Source organism: Tauraco erythrolophus, chromosome 1 (assembly GCF_009769465.1).
Source record: "Tauraco erythrolophus isolate bTauEry1 chromosome 1, bTauEry1.pri, whole genome shotgun sequence".
NCBI lineage: Eukaryota > Metazoa > Chordata > Aves > Musophagiformes > Musophagidae > Tauraco > Tauraco erythrolophus.
In genome coordinates, this window is record NC_141465.1 from 69,510,871 (window position 1) to 69,532,752 (window position 21,882).

The window sequence follows — 21,882 nt, forward strand, 5'->3', positions numbered from 1 at the left end:
GTAGGTCAGGAAGACTTATGCAGCTCTGCTTGCTCCTAAGAGAGAGGCAATACCACAGTTCACATGTGGTTTTGATTTTTCGTTTCCATACTGCCACCACTCCCCATGAAAGGGATCAGCCTGTGTCCCTTCTAAGCCCAGTTGCAATTAAGGCTTTTTGATGTGAATATTAATCTATCGATGTCTGGGCCAAACAGCCACACTTTCCCTCCCCTTTTGAGACAGCTATGGTCAGCAGCTTTAAAGATGTGCTGAAATGGTTTACATTTGCACTCCAGTTTAGATGAAAGGCAGTATCTTCAACCGGTGTAAGTAGCTTACAAGTCACCAATGATATTTCTCCATGCTCTTTCATTAGAACTAAGAATTTAGTTGTAAAACTCACTCCTAAGGGACGTTTTCTGATGCAAGGAAAAAAAAAGCCACGAAAAAATTTCCCAGTTTTTATTGACCAGAAGAGTATTACAAAAGTGACAAGATACTATTAAACAAAACAACACTGATCCACCACTGTCTTTTCTATCAGCTTCCTTTTTTCCCCACATAAAAACTGACAAGCATGTCCATTTTTAAATAATACCTCTCTCTCACCAGACTCTAACCTGCTGACCATTTCTGGAACTTTCTTCTGGCAACATAAAACCCCAACATAGAGCAGCAAAAAGGGCCACCAGTGTTAAGATTTCTTGGCTGTCCCAGCATCCAGCTAGCATTTAGCACAGCCTAACCCTACCACAAAGCATGGATGCCTCTCACCAGTGTGCTCTTTCTACAGCTCTCTCTTCCACTCAAAGAACTTGAGGAAGGCAGTTTGTAACTTCTAGCTGCTACATAAATGAAACATGCCTGGATTAAGGGATGAGAGACATTGGCTATTCTTTTGTCATCATCAAGAAAGGAGGGTGCTGGGGAATGGAGGGGTAGGGGGACAACATGACAAAGACATCGACAAGAGTGTTTAAACATGGGAATGACAGAGTGAGGCAACAGTACACTTTCAGTATTGAAAAAAAAAAGGATAAGGCCTTTTTCTAAGAATTCTTTCCAGCTAAAAGGCTCAGCTTTTGCTACACTGCAAAGCTTCCTTCTGCAGAGGAGGAAATTTCGAGAGAATTCGGGCCACACAGTTGTAACAAACTGCAACAAAGAAGCTCTTCTAAACACTGCACATGTTCATTTTATCCTAAGTATAGCAACAGGTATCAATATATGCTGATGTAAATTGAAGGTAAGGTAAAGGAGCACCAGGACAGAGCAATCTACTTACCAGCAGTCACCTTATTTAAAGCCACAAGAGAGCTGAGAACTTTGCTGAAATTCTGTCCCTGATACAGGTCATTTGCATCAAAAGTCTGAAAACAAAAGAACATACAATAAGCCATAGGAACAAGCCTTTAAACTAAGCATTTCTATGCTATCAGGCAAACCATGACTGTAGAAGCTATTGCCTGATCAAGGTGTCAATTTTCCAGTGGCTGTCATGAACCAGTAAAACTGTAGGGTTTTTTCCCCCCTAGGTCTTAAAAAAAAAAACACAACAAAACAAAACAAGACAAAAAAGCACAACAAAACAGCCCACCAAAAAAAAAAAATCCCAAACAACAGACAACTCATTTTTCAATACAAAGAGAATATAGGAACAGCTGTGTTTGAGAAAAAATTAAGAATATATTAGCTAAAAATACCAAGTGTCATTTAAATTACAGGAACATCAAATACAACTTAATTATCAGAAGAGAGAAGCTTTCCTTAGACAGTTTGGTCAAAAAAGTTACTGGGTACCACTACTTTTGGCATACTCTTTTTTCTGTAGCAGCTCACAGTCATAATATTGATTGTGCATAAAATATTTTTTAAATTACTACAAATACTTTAAAAACTACTACAACAATGTACATGCTATCTCTTTATTCTACAAGACACAGAGGAAGCCAGCATTCCTGAAAATTAACAAATTTTATGAGTGAAGTTGCTGGATAGGTTAAATGGAGAATGAGGTTTGGGCAGGAAGGGATGAAAACTGGGGGTTATTTATTTTTATTTTTTAACTGAGATTTGGATCTCTCTCCTACAAATTATCTTGTAGAAAACAGTCCAGTAACTTTCAAGTGCTGGGTGATAACATTAAGCATCTGGATTTTCAGGGAGAAAAGAGAAGATTTAAAAAAAAAAAGGAGACCCACAATATTTGCCTGGGGTAATGGAAACACTCATCCAAAGTTTCATGAAACTAGCTCTCCCAGTAGATTCTGCATAGGTTGAAAGGAGTCACAGTACTCCCTTGTGCAAGATTAGAAAGAGGACAATAAAAGATAGCTATTACAATTGTTCCAACTGATTTAAGAAACAGAAAGAGATTCAGTTTCCCCACAGCATAGCAGCTTTTATCTAAAACATCAACAAAAACCTGTTTATTTTCCTGATAACAGACCCACCCCACGGGCACTATGAGAAAGTCTGTACCCCAGAAAGCAGCCTTCAGAGGCAGGAGAGGAAAAACCCATATTCGCAGGGGAGAAGAGAGGAAGGGACAAAAGAAGGCCAGGTAAAGACACAGAGAGGCTGGTTAAACCCTAGAGAAGTGAAAATTTTCATACCAGTTGTGACTGGTTATGTGATCTACTAGCAAAGGTACAGCAGATTTGGGAAATATTTAATGACAGTATCACTCTGTAAGAAAAAAAAAATATCTCCCAAAGCATTCACAGTACTTGAGGTACTTGAATATGTTAACATGCACGTTTTCCCCCCTCAGACCGAGGATCACCTCTGGCCCAGCGAGCAGCAGTTCTACCTCGGTTGCACAGGTGCTGACATCGCTCCAGCTAGGTAGCGTGTATCCAGCTCAGAAGAGTAACGCCACAAAACAGACACGCAGTCAAGCGGGAGGGAACACTAGTACACTCTCCAAGAAGTTCTCAACTCACATAAAATAAGTCAAATAACTACTTCAAGTTTCACTAGGCTACAGAAAATTTCAATACTTCTCTTATTTATGTGACGCTCTAAGGATTAAGGAGAAGGACCAGGGAATTGGGTAGGATGTGAACTTTGTAGGGTTTTTTCCTGAAACATGAGTAAGTGCTTAAAAAACTATGTGCACAATAAAAGACATTAAGCAAAAAAGAAGCTATCTGATTTTACACAAAGAGACTGGTTTTATTAATAGCATAATTTACAATAGAGATGAGAAAAGATACTAATAAGGTGACAGCAGAAAACAAAAGCAAAACCAGACTGGAGACAGCTTAACCACTGCTCAAATTGGTGGGGTGGAAATAAGTGAACTGTTATGGAACTAAAACCATCCGGAGTGTAGTCTGCATTGTTAGCTATATGCTTATTGTGGTAGCTTTTAAACAAGCAAACGAAAACTACGAACAGAATCACAAAATAAGGGCTCTGATCCCCAAAAAGAGGAAATACAAGAGACATGGGCACTTGTGCAGACACCAGAACTGGATCAGAAAGGTACTACAGGGGAAGGAGAGAACTATTAAAATAAAGAAACATTTAAGAAAAAGGTAAGAAACTATAGCTTAAAATTATTATTATTTTTTTTAAATAAATCCCAAATCCACTTTAAGCTCACCTTCATTCTGGATTCTGCTAGAGCCAGGAGCTCTCCAAAGTCAGGATAACTGGAGAACAACAGGATGCGAGTAAGCCTCGTTTCCTCCTATGCTGAGACTATAGGGGATACCAAGAACGATTTGATTGGATCATCCCAGCACATATAGTGCCATAAAAAAAGCCTGTATCCAGGACACGCATCCAGTCTGCTACTTCACAGGAAACAGCACAATGGGAGGATACGAGAAACGTTTGCTTCCTTGTGATTTTATGTAAAGCAATTCTGACAGGAAGCCACCCTCGACATGCTCATGGCCAGTATGCTCATTTAGTACCATTTGATAAGGGGGAGGGGGACTTGACACCCTCCAGAGAGATTCTTCTCTTAACAAATGTTTAAGAATAATCTATCCTAGAGAGATAAAAAGTAAGGGGGGGGGGGCGGGGAAGCTTATTAGGTGCTCTAAAGTTTTGAGGTTAATTCACTATGAACTCAACTACTTGATTAGAAGAACCTTGTTTCAAAAGAACAAGCAAAAAAAAAGCCCCCCCCCCCCCCCCCAAAAAAAAAAAAAAACCAACACACCCCACCAAACACTCACACCGCTCTTCTACTTAGTGGGGGTTTGCTCATTTTACAAAGTATTTGAAAACTCTGACAGGAGTAAAAGCATCGAGATGCTTTAAGAGGAGCTTCCATGGGACTGCCCCTGAAAACAGTCTGCTCCAGGTTTTCAAGAGAAGTCAGACTCGCATGTGGACTACGATCTTCATTCTGGTATTTACGGACAGATCAGCTGTGAGAACTGACTCTTTAAAATATAGTATCCTGATGTGAGGAAGAATCATTCAGTAACTTCCCTATTCAGTGTCACTGGATGACAGACATCCCCCTCCTGTCCCATACACCACTGCCAATTCTGGGACTGCAAGAATCAAGGCTGAATTTTGAGATCCAAGTATCAAGCAAAGTTGTTTTTATATTGCAAACTATTACCACATTACAAGGCCTGCATGCTAAACTATCTTTTATAATACTAGCATAACCCACATTTCAAATCATATCAGAAGCACAACTTGAATTCAAACTTGCACAGGCGTACAACAGCTCTTAACACCTAAAAACGCAAACACTTAGAAACATATTACATTGGAAATATTGAGATTTGTCTCTTAAACATTACATGACAAGCATATATAGATGTTAAGCAAGGCTTTATGGAAAAATATTTCTAATACGCCCCTGCTTTGCAGGCCAACAACATTTTTAACTCTGCAGAGACTCCACTTGTGATTAAATTTACCCTCTTGTTCATCCAGCCTTTACCTTTCCCCAAGACAGTCAGATAAAACCTTAGTCAGGATGAAAGTAAAAAACTGTCATAAATCACACCAGATGAAGACCCAGCCAAGCCAAATCTTTTGAACAAGCTATTTAAATAAAATACCTTTGGTTTTAAATTCCATAGAACTAACCACATGCAAGTGTGTGTTATATAAGCATTAATATAAAGCACATCTATTAAATAAAGACAGACCAGGACTATATTAGGAGCCTTATAGTGGAAACACTTGGTAATTTTTAAATAGTTAGCTGGGAATTAACGAACATCAAGCTTAGCAGGCTGATCCCCGTATGCCTCTCATTATCTGCCTGTTTTCCTGTTCTTTAACATCTTTCTCACATTCTTCTGTTCTCAATGTCTGACACATCAATATCCCAGGCAGATACTGTATTCTGGAAGACAACCAGACCAAACTGCCTAATAACAAGAGGTCTTATGTGATCTATAACACTATGTATACATTCCAGAGCATGCTGGCCCTGTCAGCCACAGGACACTGACTGCCAAAGCCTGCTGATTGCCCACCATGACCCACAGATTCTGGCTTCCCTTTCCACACCCCACACCAATTCCCAATATACAAACCTGGCTTTCCATAACTATGCCTGCATTTTTGGCCCCTCGGATTTCAATTGGCTGCAAACCTTATTGTTACCAATCTTCTGATCTCTTTCAGGTCATTAATGAAAAGTTAAATAACATGGTTGAGTATCAATGGCAGCAAATCTCCTATAGCAACAGTGTACACAGGATGGTCATTCCACATTTGTAATGCTATTAAAGTCTATTAGTGTACACAGGATGGTCATTCCACATTTGTAATGCTATTAAAGTCTATTAATTAGCCAGTTTTTAAATTTGTTTCATACGAGTCACATTGATTTTTCCATCACTGACATTTCTTAAATACCAAATGAAATGCTTTAGAGATTCATTTCATCCACACAGTGGTTGTTCAACTACCAAATCCATCCTCTCATTTTAAAACAAGATCAACCTCTGCATGCATCTGTTTAAACCCTCATCGCATTCAAAATGGCCATGGTAACAGATTCAGGCAATTTTAAGTCATCTAAACCACTAACCCTGAGTAGACAGAGACTTCTGTTCAGATGATGTTTAAGATCTAATCACAATAAGGAAATAAAACATAGCAATGCTCATCCCTTGTATTCCTGCAACAATCAATACCTACTGAAATTGAAAAAACATTAATTGAGGAGTTAGTGAAAGGAAAAGGAAATTAGAAAATAAGGTTGAGAATATATCTGGCAAGAACAGACTAAGGCATACAGTAAGCCTGCAGCAACATTCTTTTCTTTAAGCCAGACAGTTTCGAGGCCTCAGGTATCCTTTAAACTATTTTATTCCCCTGCTTCTAGCCCATTAAGTCATAAGGAAATACTTTTCAATTAAAACGTCTCTCCTGATCAGGCAAGGTCTACAACTGAAGACAGGGTGGGGGGGAAATCAGGGATGGTTCAGTCAAGCTTCCAGACACAAACTTTTTCTACAAATGTGTCTCAACCAACCCTAGCTTGTTTGTATCCTTGAACCACCAAAGCATCAGCAAGGCTGTATCTAACAGTCATAGCAAAAGTTCATATACTGGTTAAAAGTAAAATAGAAAGGTTGTTCTTTATAAATAAATATTTCTTTGCTAGACTAGTGCCTTGAATATACACAGGTACAGTACTCCCAGTATTTATTAACATTTTAAGCAACTGTCTGACAAAAATAGATGACAGCTTTCTTTACAGCACTGCACCATAAACTGCAGTAACTGACGAGCTGACTTAGAAGCAGCCCCGACATTTGTTCAGCACAGACAGGGCTGTCACCGCTAACCTCGCCACCCAGCCCCAAAATAAGCTGTAACCCCTAAGCTGTGTGTACTGAACTGGCAGGACACTTTCCAGCTCAGCTCGGTGGCCCGGGGCCCCCAGTGCAAAAGCTTACGAAAACATTGGCTCGCTCACCCGGAGGAAATGAAAGGAAACGAGCCAAGGGTGGCTTGGCAAAGCCCAGCATGACCACGTACAACGTGTCGCTCCACCTGTTCCTAGAGCACAGGCTGTGGCGGTTTTGGCCACACATGAATAAACAAGTGGTAGGGGAAAAAAAAAAAAAGCGCAACTCACAGTTAGAAACGGGTGACCTTCTTGAAAAACACAAGAACCTCCAACACTTTGCCTCGTTGCGCGACCACCCCCAGCGTATTTCTGTCCCTAGAGCAGCTGGCAAGGGGAAGCAGCAGAGGCCATCCACGGTCCACCTTGCCCTGATGACACCTAATATGCCCAAGCTGGAAAAAAGATCCTGTGCGTAAGTCTACACGCGAAGCACCAATTTCTTCATTTATTCTCAGGTTAGGTCAGCTGTAAGTGGAGCTGAGTCTCATTCAGCTATTATGCAGCAGCTGTTCCTCGAGCCGTGAATTATCATCTGAAAGCTGCAGCAGTAAAAGGAGAGATAAGAAAAGCAGGGAACTATGACAACTGAGAGAGGAAGGGAAGGAGGGGAGAAGAAGAGATGATTACAAATGTTCTGGAAATCTCTATGAAGCATAATGTTGCCCAATTCCAGTATGCACAGCACAAGGGAGAGCTAAAAAAAAATAAGTTCTGTTTCAAAAAATAAAGAGTAAGACACCGGTAAAAGTTTGAAAATAACTAGGAGAACAGACCTGCAGTGCAGGATTTCTGTGTCATTTGGTAGCAGTTCACACAAGAAATTAAAACTCGGTGGTAAAGAATACATAAAACTTAAAGGGATCTGGAATAAGTTTTACTATTCACATAACCTATTCATCAAAAGCAAAAAAAAAAAATAAGTGTATTAAAAATAAAGCTTTCTAGGTGATGTGCTGTTGAATTCCTACAACTAGTAATCCTTTTAAGACCTAACATCTTGCCTATAAAAGCAGGCACAACAAGCAATTAAAATGTATAAGGAAGTCTGTAGTGTCTGCGTGCACATCCGTATGCAGGTGCATGTATCCAAATACACATTTACAACACAAATCTTAAGAGGACAAAAGTTAAAATACGCTTTGTTTTAGAGTCCCGCTTTCTGACTCCAAGAATTTTTTGCCCAAATCAGCTGCATCAAAGCACTAATGATTCTGCAGAGCGTTAATTTAAAATACTACGTAACATTTTACCTAAGCCACTGCTTCAAAGTCAACATCTAAACATTGCCAAAACTAAACATATACAATTTATTTCTCACCAACCCCAGCAAAAACAGCAAGAAAAAAGTCTAAAGAAATACTAAGTTCCTTTTTGCAGATGAACTGTACAATTTCTGAAGCTTTCCAAATCTGTTTTTAGAATGTGACACAGCAAGTTAATATCCTCAAATGATTTCTTTAGTAAAAAAGTCATAGAATTTAGTATTTTTAACCATAAACTTCTAGTAGTAGCAAACCAAGATATAAATTAAAAAAATAGAAAAGTTAGCTCTGCCTACATTTGTATACGCACAAAAGAAAACATAAGCCTGTGTCAAATTTCTACCTGCACAGCAAAACAAGAACTACATCTCTCACATCTTCATACAAAATCACTTACAAATTGCTTTGCAGTTTTTGAATCTTCGAGATGATACCACACATTGATAACCTCAGCTGCCACTGAGACACAGACATTCAGTGGCACACAGTATTAACACACGATTGAGTACTAAGGCTTAAGAAAGCTCACACTCCTGGAACAGGCTAAAATAAGAGTTGCTGGAGTGAAATAATCAAAGATAAAATTAAATCGGGACATTGAAGCTGAGATGCCTTCATACTTGCCAATACAACAGGTTACACCTCCTTGTTTAGCCGAAACAAAGCAATTGCATAAGCTCCTTCTAGTGCCAATGGAGAGAGGCACCTCAACAGGGAAACTTGGCCAGAAACATATTCCGAGGAAGATTCAGGCCAGTAAAACTCATCTCTCTTTCCGATACACACAGACAAGAACTACGTAAACTACTCTCTTAAAATACATCAGGCAATACAGCTGTGGAAATCCAGGTCAAAACATATGTGGAATACTGTGTGTAAGTAAGAAGACACACAGGACAAAAAAAAACTCCACAAAGTACACACGTGGAAATAAATACAGATAGCTCTGCTATGAAGCAGAGTAAGCATGCAGTGATAAAAATGGTAAAAACTAATTTTTGGATTATAAGTGCATAAGCCATCACAGACTGCCAGTGCACTTGGTAAACAAAGGACAGGGTTACACAGTCACACATTCTGGGGAAACCCACAAGCAAAAAGTAAAGGGATATCCTACTGAATTGCAACTAGCTTTTCTTTCTTAAGAACTGAAAAGTCCACCTTATCCTTCTCCCAACAGTCCAATTCCTAAAAATGAAAGAACCAAAGGCGTTTGAATGAGGAGTAAAAATTAGACTCATGCACTTCACTTGCCTTGAAAGTACAATGTCCACCCTCTTAGACAAAGGCCTGCTGTATGGAATAATGATACGTTTGGATGAGCAAGCCTAGGTGCTCAGTTAACTAGAGGTTACATTAATCTCCTAAATTTGCTGATAGGTTCTACTAAATCTTCTGTGCTCTACTAAGCCAGCCGTGTACCCTTAGCAATGCTCCAGAGGTCAAAGCTCACATCTCTGCACTGCCAGAACTGCGTACCAAAAATCACCAAGAAGTTTCTCAAGAGTGTCACAAAGTATTTTTCTTTCTGAAAGTGATTGTGTCGTCTGACTCTGTAATGAAAAAAACATGCATACTTCTGTGCTGCTTATCAGCACAGATATTACAGACAAATTGCAATGTGTCACTAACCTTTCGCTAAAAACAAGGCTCCTGATTTCGTAGCATTTCTTTTAGACACCACAGGGTGCGAGTGGACTAGAAGCCAAAACTGCCATGGGGACTGGATACAGTGCCACAGCTAACAAAAAGGCTGGCCCAAATTTCAGAAACAAAAGCAAACAAAAACAACAGTAAAAACAAACAGAACTGACAGGAGACTTTCCCAAATGAAACAGGCTGCAGAGAAGAAAAGCAGCTTTTAGGTCTCACTTTTTCCCCCAAGACCAGTGCTAACATCTACTCCAGGACTGTGCCTCAGAGTAGACACAAATACTTAATGAAACCAGTTTCTTCTTGTATGAATAGTTCATTAGAGATCAATGTAGCAGAAGAAAGCCCCTGAAGTCAGTTTATAGGCCTTTCTGTGAGACAGATTATGATAATTAGTTTGAATTAGTTTGTTCATAACTTGCAATTACAAGAAAAAAAGAAATGGCAGATTTGGGTCATAGAAATTCAGGTGATGTCTGTAACAGTATCAACTGGTCAGGTTTGCAAGACTGTGATCCTCACTACATGTGAACAACTACCAGTCATGGAAGTGGCTGGTAGTGTTTTTTCTTTTTTCTTTTCTTAAATCACAGCAGTAAATCGTGGTTTTGGGAAGCTACTCCTTCATCCCACTGCTTCAACTACTTCAGACCCTGTTCGGCACCTATCCTTCCACCAAACCCATTCAACACCTCCATGATGGAGCAGCATAAAGAAAACAAGCCTTCTGGAGTTCCAGCTCAGGGGATGTCTATCATGCCCTGAAGTACTAGGTGAAGTTCACAGGCAGATATCCACTTTTTCCTCCATACTCTATAGATAAACGTCATACTTGCAAGCAAAGTTACTGTAACAGAATCTGCAAACTGTTTCCCATCTTAAAGTATAAACATACATCATAGCTCCATCATTTTCATACATCTGCAATTTCTTCCTGACTTTTCTTTTTTCCCCCAATGAGAAGTTAGAAAAACAAGTTAGGAAAAAGCCTTAACAAAAGAACAATGTGAAAACTGACTCTGCACAAACATCAGACCAACACTTCATGCTAACTGAAATTAACGAGAGCACTGAAAATGAAGACTGACCTCATGCAGATCACACATAGTCACGGCAGAAATCAAAATGACAGGACAGGAACAATGACAGTCACTTAAGACTACCGAAACAGGCTGCCCGGCTGGCCTGGTCAGGGCCTGTAAGCAGATCCTGAACATAAACATTCAGAACCGAATCGTCTCTGTGCAAGGTTTCACAAACTGCTGTTTGCCAAGGGCTGAGCTCTGTAGTGATACACGGAATTTTTTAAGGCTCAGAATAAACCAGTTCCTAAGGAAGAGGCAGTTGATATATTCAGGAAATTTGCAACGAGGTTTCAAACACTAGGAAAGGAAATGTCTCCTTTTGGAATACTTGAATTTTAGATTTACTTTCTAAAAGAAAGAAGTATGCATCAGCTAAACTGTGAACATCTCCATACTCTTACCTACAAACACAGGAAGGATGGCTTGCCATAACTGATTTCAAATGCCCTCTCTCTGCCAACATTTCTCAACTAATTTCTGAAGTATCAGCTTGGTTTCAAAAACCATACTGTATGGAGTGAGAAGAGGCCTATATAATGAAGCAAAAAGCTTAATTTCTATCAACTATGTTCTATCAACTATCTTTCTATCAATTATTCATGAAAAATATGAAAAAAACCCTCAGAAAACCAGCTTCTCTGGGTTCAAAATAGGTAGTGTTACCAGCAATCCAACTCTCCATTTCCAAAACAGAGAAAATGGTATCTAAATACCAGTTTAAGTCACTATCATCAAACCAAAGTATCACAGACACATAGTAAGATTGCTGAGACAGACCAGTTGTTTTAAAACTGCAGTGTTCATAGACACGGACACACTCAGAACACGTCAGAGAGCAAGAACTGGGGGCAGGGGGAAGGAGTCATCTTACTGCAAAAGATTTTGTACTACATGAGGTTATCATCTGCCCTCTTAAAATAGCCTGCTGGCTGTTTTACTACACTACCACATGCTCTAACCACAACTCAAATGCTATCACATGCTCACGTTTCATCTGGAACAAATGCATACAGCCAAGTGATCAGATGATGCACAGATTCAGCATCAATGGAGAACGAACTATGGACAAAGCACAAGAACAACCCCAATGACCTCAAACACACCATTTCACCAGCTGCTTATCAGCATGCTTAGGAGTTTCATTTTGTTGCAAGCAAACACGGTTTTTAAAATAAACATATTAACAGAACAGGAAAATGCTTGTAGCATTAAATACATATTAGCAGCTGGAGGAGAAAGATTGAAGGGGAATTGGTATTTGGAGATTTCTGGCATGGGTCAGAATTTGACTAAGCATGATTCGATGTGTGAAAAAAGTGAGAGTGGGAAAAAGATAACAAAAATGCAAGTGAGAAAGGAAAAAGAAAAAGAAAAAAGTGTTACATCCTTCTGGTAAGAAGGGATTTATCAGAAATCTCAATTGCTTCCTGAATACACTGTGGAAAGCATGAAAAATTAAGAATAAAGGCTTACTGAATTTCCATATAGCCTGTTGAAGCTTTCATTTATTATCACCAAATAAAAAAAAGTAATTCCAATGAATTACTGAAATGATTTCAGGTTTGAATTAGATCAGAATCAATTCATTTCAAAACTTCCATTTAAAAAATTCACTGAAGAGTATAAAATGCCCTTTTAGGGAGCATGTGCATGCACACCCCCTAAGCTACAGCTCCTCCCACATGAACCCTTTGATTCATAGGTTACCATTTTGATTTCAGCCAGCACAAATACTGTTAAAGGAACCTAAGGATGGATCTCTCCCTCTCTCCCAAGCACCTGCACCAATGTGATCCAGGATCCTCCACCATCTATAAAACTCATTTTGAAAAAGCAGGCACAGGACTTTATCTAGGAAGCAGGGACGAGCCTCACCATCACCTGCTCTGGTGACCACCCACCTCCTGTTGCAGGGCTGGTGGAGCTGTCTGAATAGCAGTGGGGCAGCTGGAGGGTCCAGTATCTTCTGATGAGGAAGACAGAAAACCAAAGCCAATTTAATACAACAGCCTGTGATTTAAAGGCATTCAGCAGCTGCCAGGCCAGCAGCCGAGTCATCCCTATGAAGGGCAAGGCAAGACACACCGCACAGGTCTAGGTAAACCATTCCTGCTCAGGATTCACAAGCCCACAGATCAGAGCAAGCTTTCAGGAGCGAAATCTCGCATACTCTCTTCTCCCAAACCACCTCACGCTCGTTTCACTCAGGCAGTCATTAAACCCCCACAGCAATTCAGTTCTAGCAGCTGAACTGGCAGAAAATTAATCCAGCAAGAAGCAGGAAGTTTGCCGCAAGTTTCACAAGCTAAATCAGTTCAGTATCGAACCAGATTAATACCTGAGTCAACGTGTGGGAGAGAAACATCTTGTCTGTCAAGGGAAGAAGATTCACTTCAGGTGAGGTGCTAGGAAACGTCACAGGTATTTTCCAACAAAGGGGAAAAAGAAAAATAAGGAAAAGAAAAAAGAAAAAAAATCTCACAATTTAGCTACAATCCACCCCTACCCCAATCATCCAGCATCACGCTGATGTTCGGCGATGTTTCTGTAAGAAATTCAAACTTACAGTTTATAGGAGTATCTATTAAAATTTCCACATTCCAAATATTAATAAAAGATGGCCTCTAGTGGGGTATGAGCAACAACAAAAATGAAATCCACACCAATTCTGCTTATTCAAAGTAATGCCTGGGGACACAATCTGCAAGAAAAAGATAGCTTTTCCAAGAAACTAGCTATTGCAAGAATTTTATAGTTCTGATCCATCAGTTGATAGGCTGTATGATAGGTGTGGGTAGCCAAGTTTTACTATGAGCAGCCAGGCCCAACAGTACATCTCAAACCCTCATTTTCTCCTAAATATTCTCATCTCCATGGTCCAGGATTCTTCTAGCCTCATACCATCACCTTCCCCATTGCAGATACCCTAACTTCAACACCCTCTGCTAACACAACCGCTCACACTCCAGCCTTCACAAAACAGAGTTCTAAATCCAGCCTCTCACCTGCAACTTCCACTACCTCGCCAGCGATGCCTGAGCCCTGATCCAGCGTCCTGATCCAGAAGGCAGCTGGTGAGTTTCCACAGCAGACACTGAACAGAGCCAGCTTCAGCCACCATCTGATCAATGGTATCCATACAAGATATCCTATTTCTGTCACTTCCATGCAGTTTGTCAATGCCAAGGAGTCCATGACTGTGGTAGGTGATGCTCTGTGAGGTCAGGAACATGTCTGTTCACAGGTACCAGAGCCTGGGACCTTCTGATGAAGACTCAGCTATGATACCATGTGCTTTTACCAGTTACCAACAGTAACTAAGAGTTGCCAACAAGGAAGACTATAGAAAGGCAAACATTACATAGTAACACTTAATCAAGATGTTCTTCCAACAGTTTCTATGTCAGGGACTATCTGCATTTTAAAGTCTTAAATGGACTTTTTAGACTTCTCTGGTCACTTTTGTAATGCATGTGATTTCAACTTCTACAAAAAGCCACAGAAATTATTCACGCAGCTCAGTTAAGAGTGTGAAGAATCACTTTATTTCATTTGTTATGACCTTGCCAATTGCTTGCTTTTTCCGAGTAGCCCTTAGCTTCTGTGCGAGAAGAAACAGAAAACCACCTCCCTATCATCTCCATGTCACCCCTTACCAAGACCTTATCAACCTCAGATACTCATCTGTCGACAGAGCAGTCAATACATTTATCTGCAACTCACATGGACTCCATTCCTTTTCTTGTAATACCTTCTGCTAAGTCTTAAAATGGCAGACTATTCCATTTCCTTTAAGTACAGCATTTCTCTCAGGCATTGCTATAAATATAATTCATCTTGATGCTACAACTCGTAGAATAGTCAGAGAGTGTGACCAAGCACAGTGTCTTTGTGATTTGCCAGGGCTACACGATACCTGTCAGTTTAAAGAACTCAGATACTAAATTGAAATTTTAACTATAGCGTGCAACAGAGTTCTTGGCACAGCCTCAGTAGCGGAGGAATGGAAGGCAGCAAACACGAATCAAGCCTTTAAAGATCAAGGAAGGAAAGAAGGAAAGAGATCCAGAGAACTACAGATCAGTAAAGGCAATGCCTAAGCCTGGTAAATTGACAAAAGCTATAATAAAGAACAGAATTGGTGGGGTTTGCATAAATACGGAAAAAGAAAATAATTAACATTGCTTCAGTAGAAGGAAGTAATCGTTCCAAAACGCATCTAAGCTCCTTGAAGCAATTAGCCGTAAACTAGTAGTCCAGTTAACACGCCATATCTGAACATCCTTTGAAAAGACACCTCATCAATGGTTGGTTTTGGTTTAAACAAAGGTAATGTCAGATGGGAGACTCCTCTTGAAGATTGATAGGATCTAGCAAGGAGACGAGAAAGAAACAGCTCCATATATCACTACACCAATATGTTCAAGTTATTGCACAGAACAGCAGTAACATTTTGTTATAAAAAATTCATGTGGTATATTAACGCATGGGTTTTTTTCTCTCCACTTAATCTTTGCTATTTAAATACCACAAAAATCAGTCTCAGCCTAGAAGAACAAGTTATGGATTATTATACTGACCCATCCTCACAGTTGATACTGCGAAGTTGAGACAGTTGATACTAATGGGACTTCTGCAGGAGGCTCAAGATTTTCCTCAGATGCATCAAAGTTAAGTATGCTGAGTTAAGGATGAGGCTTCCAGAGTAACCAAAACCGCTACAGGGAAGCACTTAAAACCGAAACAGTCATTTACATAACACTTCAAGAAGAAATTATACCAACTGAATCACATGGAGGTATGGCATCCTCAGAAATAGAATTAATCATAGACATCACTGTAAAGGCATGAATGGCTGTAACGCTCTGTCATTTAGCACAGGTGTCAGAACAAGCCAAAGTCAGAGCACATATAAATCCTTTTCAGATTGTGATCTCCACCACAGCACTCCCCCCAAGAAAACACGCAAAATTCCTGCTGAGGTCACTGATGTGACTGACACCAGTCTTAAGATCTCGACCTTTTAGCTGTGAGATCAGAGTAGATATTCTGTTATTACCAGAGTCATACTGCACTGGAAACGTAACTTCTACAAGAGATGAAGTCTGCAAAATAACACTTCTATATTAACATTGAAAATGCCAATGCAGCCTAAAGTCCCCAACTGACTAAAAGAAACAGAAAAATAAGGTCGTGCATTAAAAGCAGTAACTAGGGCAGTGATCATAAAGATCCAGCCTCAAAGGAGTTCAATACATACAAAAAAAAGCCTCACCAAGGTGCTCTGCACACACGGCAAAAGCAGGCATCACATCAAGCAATGCCTGAGGTGATGCCATCTCATTTCCCTCACTTACAGTGAAGGCACACAATGGCTACTTATACCTAACCTAGTTGCAAAACAGGGGAAAGCTTTCCTGTATGTCTAACCACACTCCGAAGCACAGCCTACGACCTAAGGGGTTACCAGGTACCACACTCTATCATGCATCTAAAAGCCTAGTGCAGACAGTGTCTTAAATCGATCAAATAAAAGCAAAAGTTTCTCCCTTGCGTGTGAATGGGAAACAGTGGAAGTGCTCTGAAGCCACCAAGCTGACACTGAGAGCTGTTTGCGCACTGTGGGATTGCTCTTGGAGCAGGATATGCCACAGTTTTAATCCCCACTAGGACCACAACAACGCAGAGCAACGTGCCACAGAAAGCAATTACAGCAAGACTTTGTTCTTAGGAAATAACAATAGCTAAAAAGCTATCAATACCTGTTCAGAAGCACAAGAGCTTCCATGTGCAATATCCAGTTTGGTCCCTATATCTGGAACAGTGACGATAATGCTTATTTTCTGTACTGTACCTTACACATCTCTGGCTAATTCAAATCTCTCCTGGAAGGTGTCTCCTCCTCTCTGCCAATCAACAAATGTTTGCAAACTGACTGCTTTCCAAAGTCCTTCTCTTTCCTATCATATGAAAAAACAAGTAATATCAGATGCTGCAAGCAGGAAAAAAATGAAATTAAAGAAAATATAATGGAGTAGAATCATAGAATGGTTTGGGTTGGAAGGAACCTCAAAGATCATCTAGTTCCAAACCCCCTGCCATGGGCAGGGACACCTTCCACTCGATCAGGTTGCTCAAAGCCTCATCCAACCTGGCCTTGAACACTTCCAGGGATGGGGCAGCCACAGCTTCTCTGGGCAACCTGTTCCAGTGCCTCACCACCCTCTGAGTGAAAAGTTTCTTCCTTATATCTAATCTAAATCTGCCCTCTTTCAGTTTAAAGCTATTACCCCTTGTCTTATCACTATATATTCTTGTAAAAAGCCCCTCTCTAGCTTTCCTGTAGGCCCCCTTTAAGTACTGGAAGGCTCCAATAAGATCACCCCAGAGCCTTCTCTTCTCCAGGCTGAACAGCCCCAAAGTAAAATGTGCCGTTCTAGAAGCAGGTTGAAAAGTTAATTCAATCTTTCCAACAGGAAGCTCCAGAAGCATTTAGAAAACAAAGATGTGGTTCCAACAAAGTGGAATTGCTTAAAAATCTCCAGCAACATTCTCTCAAAAAGCTAGTGTCGCCAGTGTGTTACCTTTATGGAAGACAATATGAAGAAGGTGACCTGTGCTCCAAAAAAAAAAGTTCTCCTACAGGTGAGAAACCCTTTTGGATACATTGCAAGAAGCCTAATGCAAAGCCAACAAACAAGAAGTCAGGACAATATTGGAGTCTTCCAACAGATCATGGTCCCTAGCAAGCAATTCCAAGTGAATATACTTTTTAAGCTCTTAGAAGAAACAATAGTAGCTCTGAAAGCAAACAGTTTTCAGACAAATCTGACTCATAAAATAACTATTAAAAAGCACTTCTCATTTGTTTTTAGGAACAGACTGAAAATGCTTGTTTTATACAATCAGTCTGTCAAGACAAATTTGTTTTACACAAACGTGTGCAAGGCTTCTAGAATAGCCTGCCTTATTTTGTGCAGATGGATACAATGTGCAATAACGGATACCTGATAAAGCAACACATGTACAGTACAATACTCCTCTTATTTAGTGCCCTGCAACATCATTAGTTTCAGAGTACTCAGACAATAAATCCAGCTATGGAGACTGCTCTTAAAGCACACAGCAGTAGCTTCCACAATACCTTTTACCAGCTACAAAAGCAGTTCCATCCTGACAGACATTCACACCATCATCTCTAACTTGACACCATCTTTTAAAATGGAGTTACTACAACATGCTTCAAATAAAGCCATGAGGTTAACGCCTGGATCATACCAAAGCAAGTTCTGCTTCACGGCAACTCACCACGCTAAACTCCATGACCCTAGTGCTTTTCGAACAATTTAACCTACAGAGTCCTATGTAAAGCCATTGCGGCTTTCAACACAAGACCATCTCCTTCCCAGTGTCACCTTGTCACCCCAACTACTCTGGCTAAAACTCTGTCAAGTCAAGAGAGCAGGTGAGCAGCTGTGCTCTCCACGAGCTGTTGAAGGAGGAAGTCCTCCGACTGTCAAACAAGCCACAGCTCACTGCCTCAAAAGGCAGGCTGCGTCTGCTTGCATAAATTCCCTTGGAGAGACTGTTTTAAAAAGGCAGAAAAACAAAGGAGGAGAGAGTTTCATGTTGTGAGGGGAATTTCATGTCCTTCATTAACTCGCAGGAAGGGCACCTCAGGCTTCCTCTTTAGGACTACAAAGCCTCCGTGTTCTACAGAAGCAAAAGAAACGTACAAAGATGAAAAAGTTGTCTTAATATTATAATCAGGATTATTTCAAACAAACCTCAATATACCTCACTTCAAGCATTGCCACAGTTACCCCAGGGTAGACACTGCCATGAAAATGTAATTATTTCACTTGGGTAGTCTACCTAGTGAAACTGTTAGTATTCACTAGGCAGTGAGGACACTTCTTGATGAGACCTGCCTTAACTACTACCAAGAACAGACTCAAACTTCAGAGCAATTAGAGGCCACAATTAGGTGGAATTCAATCCAGCTTCAGGACTTTCAGTAGCAAAGCAAAACCACCAAAGCCCTGTTTGAAGCGCTGAGCACTGCAGTACAATATCATCCTGACAGTTCAAGTCTCTTCAGGAGACACTAGTAGATGTCTGACAGGCTTTACTGCAGATCAGCAGTCTGCAGGACCAGGACCTGGCAGCCCTGTCAATGCTAACATCTTCCATTATCAGATCTTTTATTTTCTCTTAAGCTTTCCTAAACTTCAAACATTTGGACTATTAATTTTCACATAGTGCACACGCCTCATGCTTTACTTTATCATTATCAGTATTTTGTACAGAACTTCCCTGTCCTGTCAGTATCAGAAATGACACCAAGAAAACAATGTCTGCCAGAATTCAACTTTGGGAAATCCAAACCTTGAAATGATTCAGCACCCTTTGCTTTGGAGCAGAATTTTTAAAGGCTCTCTATCATCTCTATCAAAATTTCTTTCCAAAACACAGCAGAAATTGTCCCCTAGGAAAACAAACAAACAAAAACCACACCCAATACTGACCAGCTTAAGACCTTTTGGCTCCATTTTGTTCATTTCTTCTTTAAAATAGTCTACACGCATGCTTAGGACAGACTGAGCATGTCACATTCACAGAGGGGTCCACTTGCAAAGCACAGAGCAGAATGCTTCCTGGAGGACTCAACACAGTTCAGATGCCAAGACCAAAAGAGGGAGCCTCCAAGAGAACGCAACTGCCCAATTCAAATGCTGTGAAACAAAAGCTAGATCCAGAACCGAGGAGCTGGAGGTGGAAAAATGACATCGCCAAGACTAAGTTTCACCTCATTTTAGGAAACTGGTTTTCAGATGTCTGGGGCCATGCTGTCTCCTTTTGTATCCTCAGAGGAACATGAATCCTATCCTCCATAGGTCATTCTCTGGACAGGCTTCTGTTGACTATAAAAGGAAGCCTCCATAACTAACTGTACCTGTGGTCCAGGAGACAGAGCAGAAAGCACAGGAAAAAAAAAAAAGAGCGCTTTACAGAGAACTGCAGTCTTTGGAAATCTCAATCCTCCATAATCACCCTCTCAGCTACATAGTTGCACCCTCCGTTTCCCAACAGTTTTTTAGCCCATCACCCACTTCACTGCAACAAACCATCTGCTAAAGACTAAGACAATCATTTTGTTGCTGGGAGAGTTCTCTGCTGCTTCAGAGCATCAGAGCTGGTCTACAGAAAGCATCAGGAACAGACAGAAAAATACCTTTCTTTGAGCAGAGATGACACTGCCTCACTTGGCTCAGAGACCTGGGAAATCAGGGCTAGACAGCTGATGCTAGGCTGGGAATCACAGGAGAGAGGAAACAGTCAGGCAAATCACTTGTGAAAACATGCAGAACGGAAGACCAGGACTCAAAACCCAAGTGGGAAAACAAAGCCAACAAGAAAGGCAGAATGGGAGAGGAGAAACAGAAACAGTTGTCAAGAGCTTGGTGTAGAAGCCAAATCATGTCATTCCTCCTCTATCAACAAATACTTAGAAAATGCAGCAGTTGAGAACATGCCCATCTCTTTCAGCTGGGCACAACACAAGCTTACCACCACTAGCAGATATGCTGACAGTTCAGGTGCAGAGGATGAGCAGGAGAGACAGCAGTTCTGCTCCCACATGTCAGCATGCTGCCACAGTGAGCTTCCCTCCTCCGCACCCTCCTGCTCCTTTTTTTAAAATCTAGGATCACCTAAAGGTGATCGGCATATTCAATGTACAACAATCAACTATTACCATGTCCCTCAACATCTCTCTCCCCACTCACTATGTAGGGCGAGGCTGGTCAAAGAATCAATTGGAAGCCTTAAAAAAGGATTTGCCTGTAAGGGCGTTTTCCCAGGCCCCATATCTCTCCTATATAGGACGCCCTCCTACCCTCCACATTCTATACATTACTCTGGCAAATGATTTCACTAACCTGGATTAAAAGCAGCTTCAGAAAATGGGTCTCAGGTTGCAATTTAGCTCGAAAAGGAATTGAGTTTGCAAAACAAGGAGGCTGATGCAGTGGTGAGCAGCGCTAAACTAGTACTGCCACTGAGCCAGAAGCTCACAAAAGCTACTCCTCTAGATGCCTGTGTCATTTACTGCAGAAATCAGAAGGCACGGTAAGAAGCCAGCAAACCACATGTCTCATGGTGAAGCTAGCTGGCAGCTACAGCAGAGAGATTAATTCCCTCTATCTGCCACAACATTGCTACATCTCTAAAAAAAGTTCTTTCGTTTCGTTGGAGTTGATTCATTGCTGGTCTCCTCAGCTGCTCAAAAACCGAGGCTTTGACTTCAGCAAGAGTTTAAATGAATCTGAGGCAGCACTACAACTATCCCCCCACTTTATGCCAGCCGCAGCTCCCTCCTGACCCCCACAGTGAGCCCACCCAGTGGAAAAGAGAGCAGGTTAGTAGGGTTACTTCCACCAGCCCATCTCCCCGCACCACCTCACCTCAGAGTCCACCAAGCACTCGTGCTCAAAGAGGGAAGGGCAAGGACTACACAAACAATAGCACGAGTCGCTGCTGCCGCAATGGGTTTAAGCTGCCCTAGGACCACCTTCAGTCCGCTCTGAGCCACGTTTAGCACTCACAGCTCCAACTGAGGTCTGCAGGAGCCATGTCAAACACAGACCCTTTAGAGCAGCAGCTCAAGCGCTGTGAAACAGGGAAAATACCACTCCTTCATAAACAGTCTTAAAAGTAAACCAAGAATTGTGTGTAAATATCTGAGACTATGGTGGAAAGCATCACAGAACATTCATGCAGAAGCTAATAACTCTGCCTCCAAACTAAGACTTAAACAGTATCCAAGAAAAGTCTGAGATCATTCAATGAACAAAGGAAGAGCACTGAACTGCCTTCCAGCTGAAACCAGGCAAGGCTCCTACAGAAAATCAAGCAATTACCTATTATCACAATGAATATAAAGAGGCTTTTTGGTTTCGGCATAACGATTTTTCTTTGGTCAAAGCCTTAGTAGCATCCACAAGGAAAATGGATTAGAGGAAAGTGCGGTGCGCAAAAGTTAGTCTAC

At 40.9% G+C, this 21,882-nt stretch overlaps 1 protein-coding gene across 5 annotated transcripts in view; it reads right to left on the bottom strand.

The window, feature by feature from the left end:
- The window catches only part of ARHGEF7 (Rho guanine nucleotide exchange factor 7), a 126,378-nt gene that overhangs the window by 75,080 nt on the left and 29,416 nt on the right, over window positions 1-21,882 (bottom strand). For 3 of the 5 annotated variants that reach the window (XM_086619887.1, XM_086619882.1, XM_086619902.1), the window contains one exon: window positions 1,268-1,352. The exons of 1 other annotated variant lie outside the window; for it this stretch is intronic. In XM_086619887.1, coding sequence (XP_086476013.1) covers window positions 1,268-1,352 — 85 coding nt within the window. Of the gene's footprint in view, window positions 1-1,267; window positions 1,353-3,441; window positions 3,475-15,454; window positions 15,476-21,882 lie in introns of all 5 variants that reach the window. One more of the 5 variants, XM_086619895.1, reaches the window with a different exon arrangement.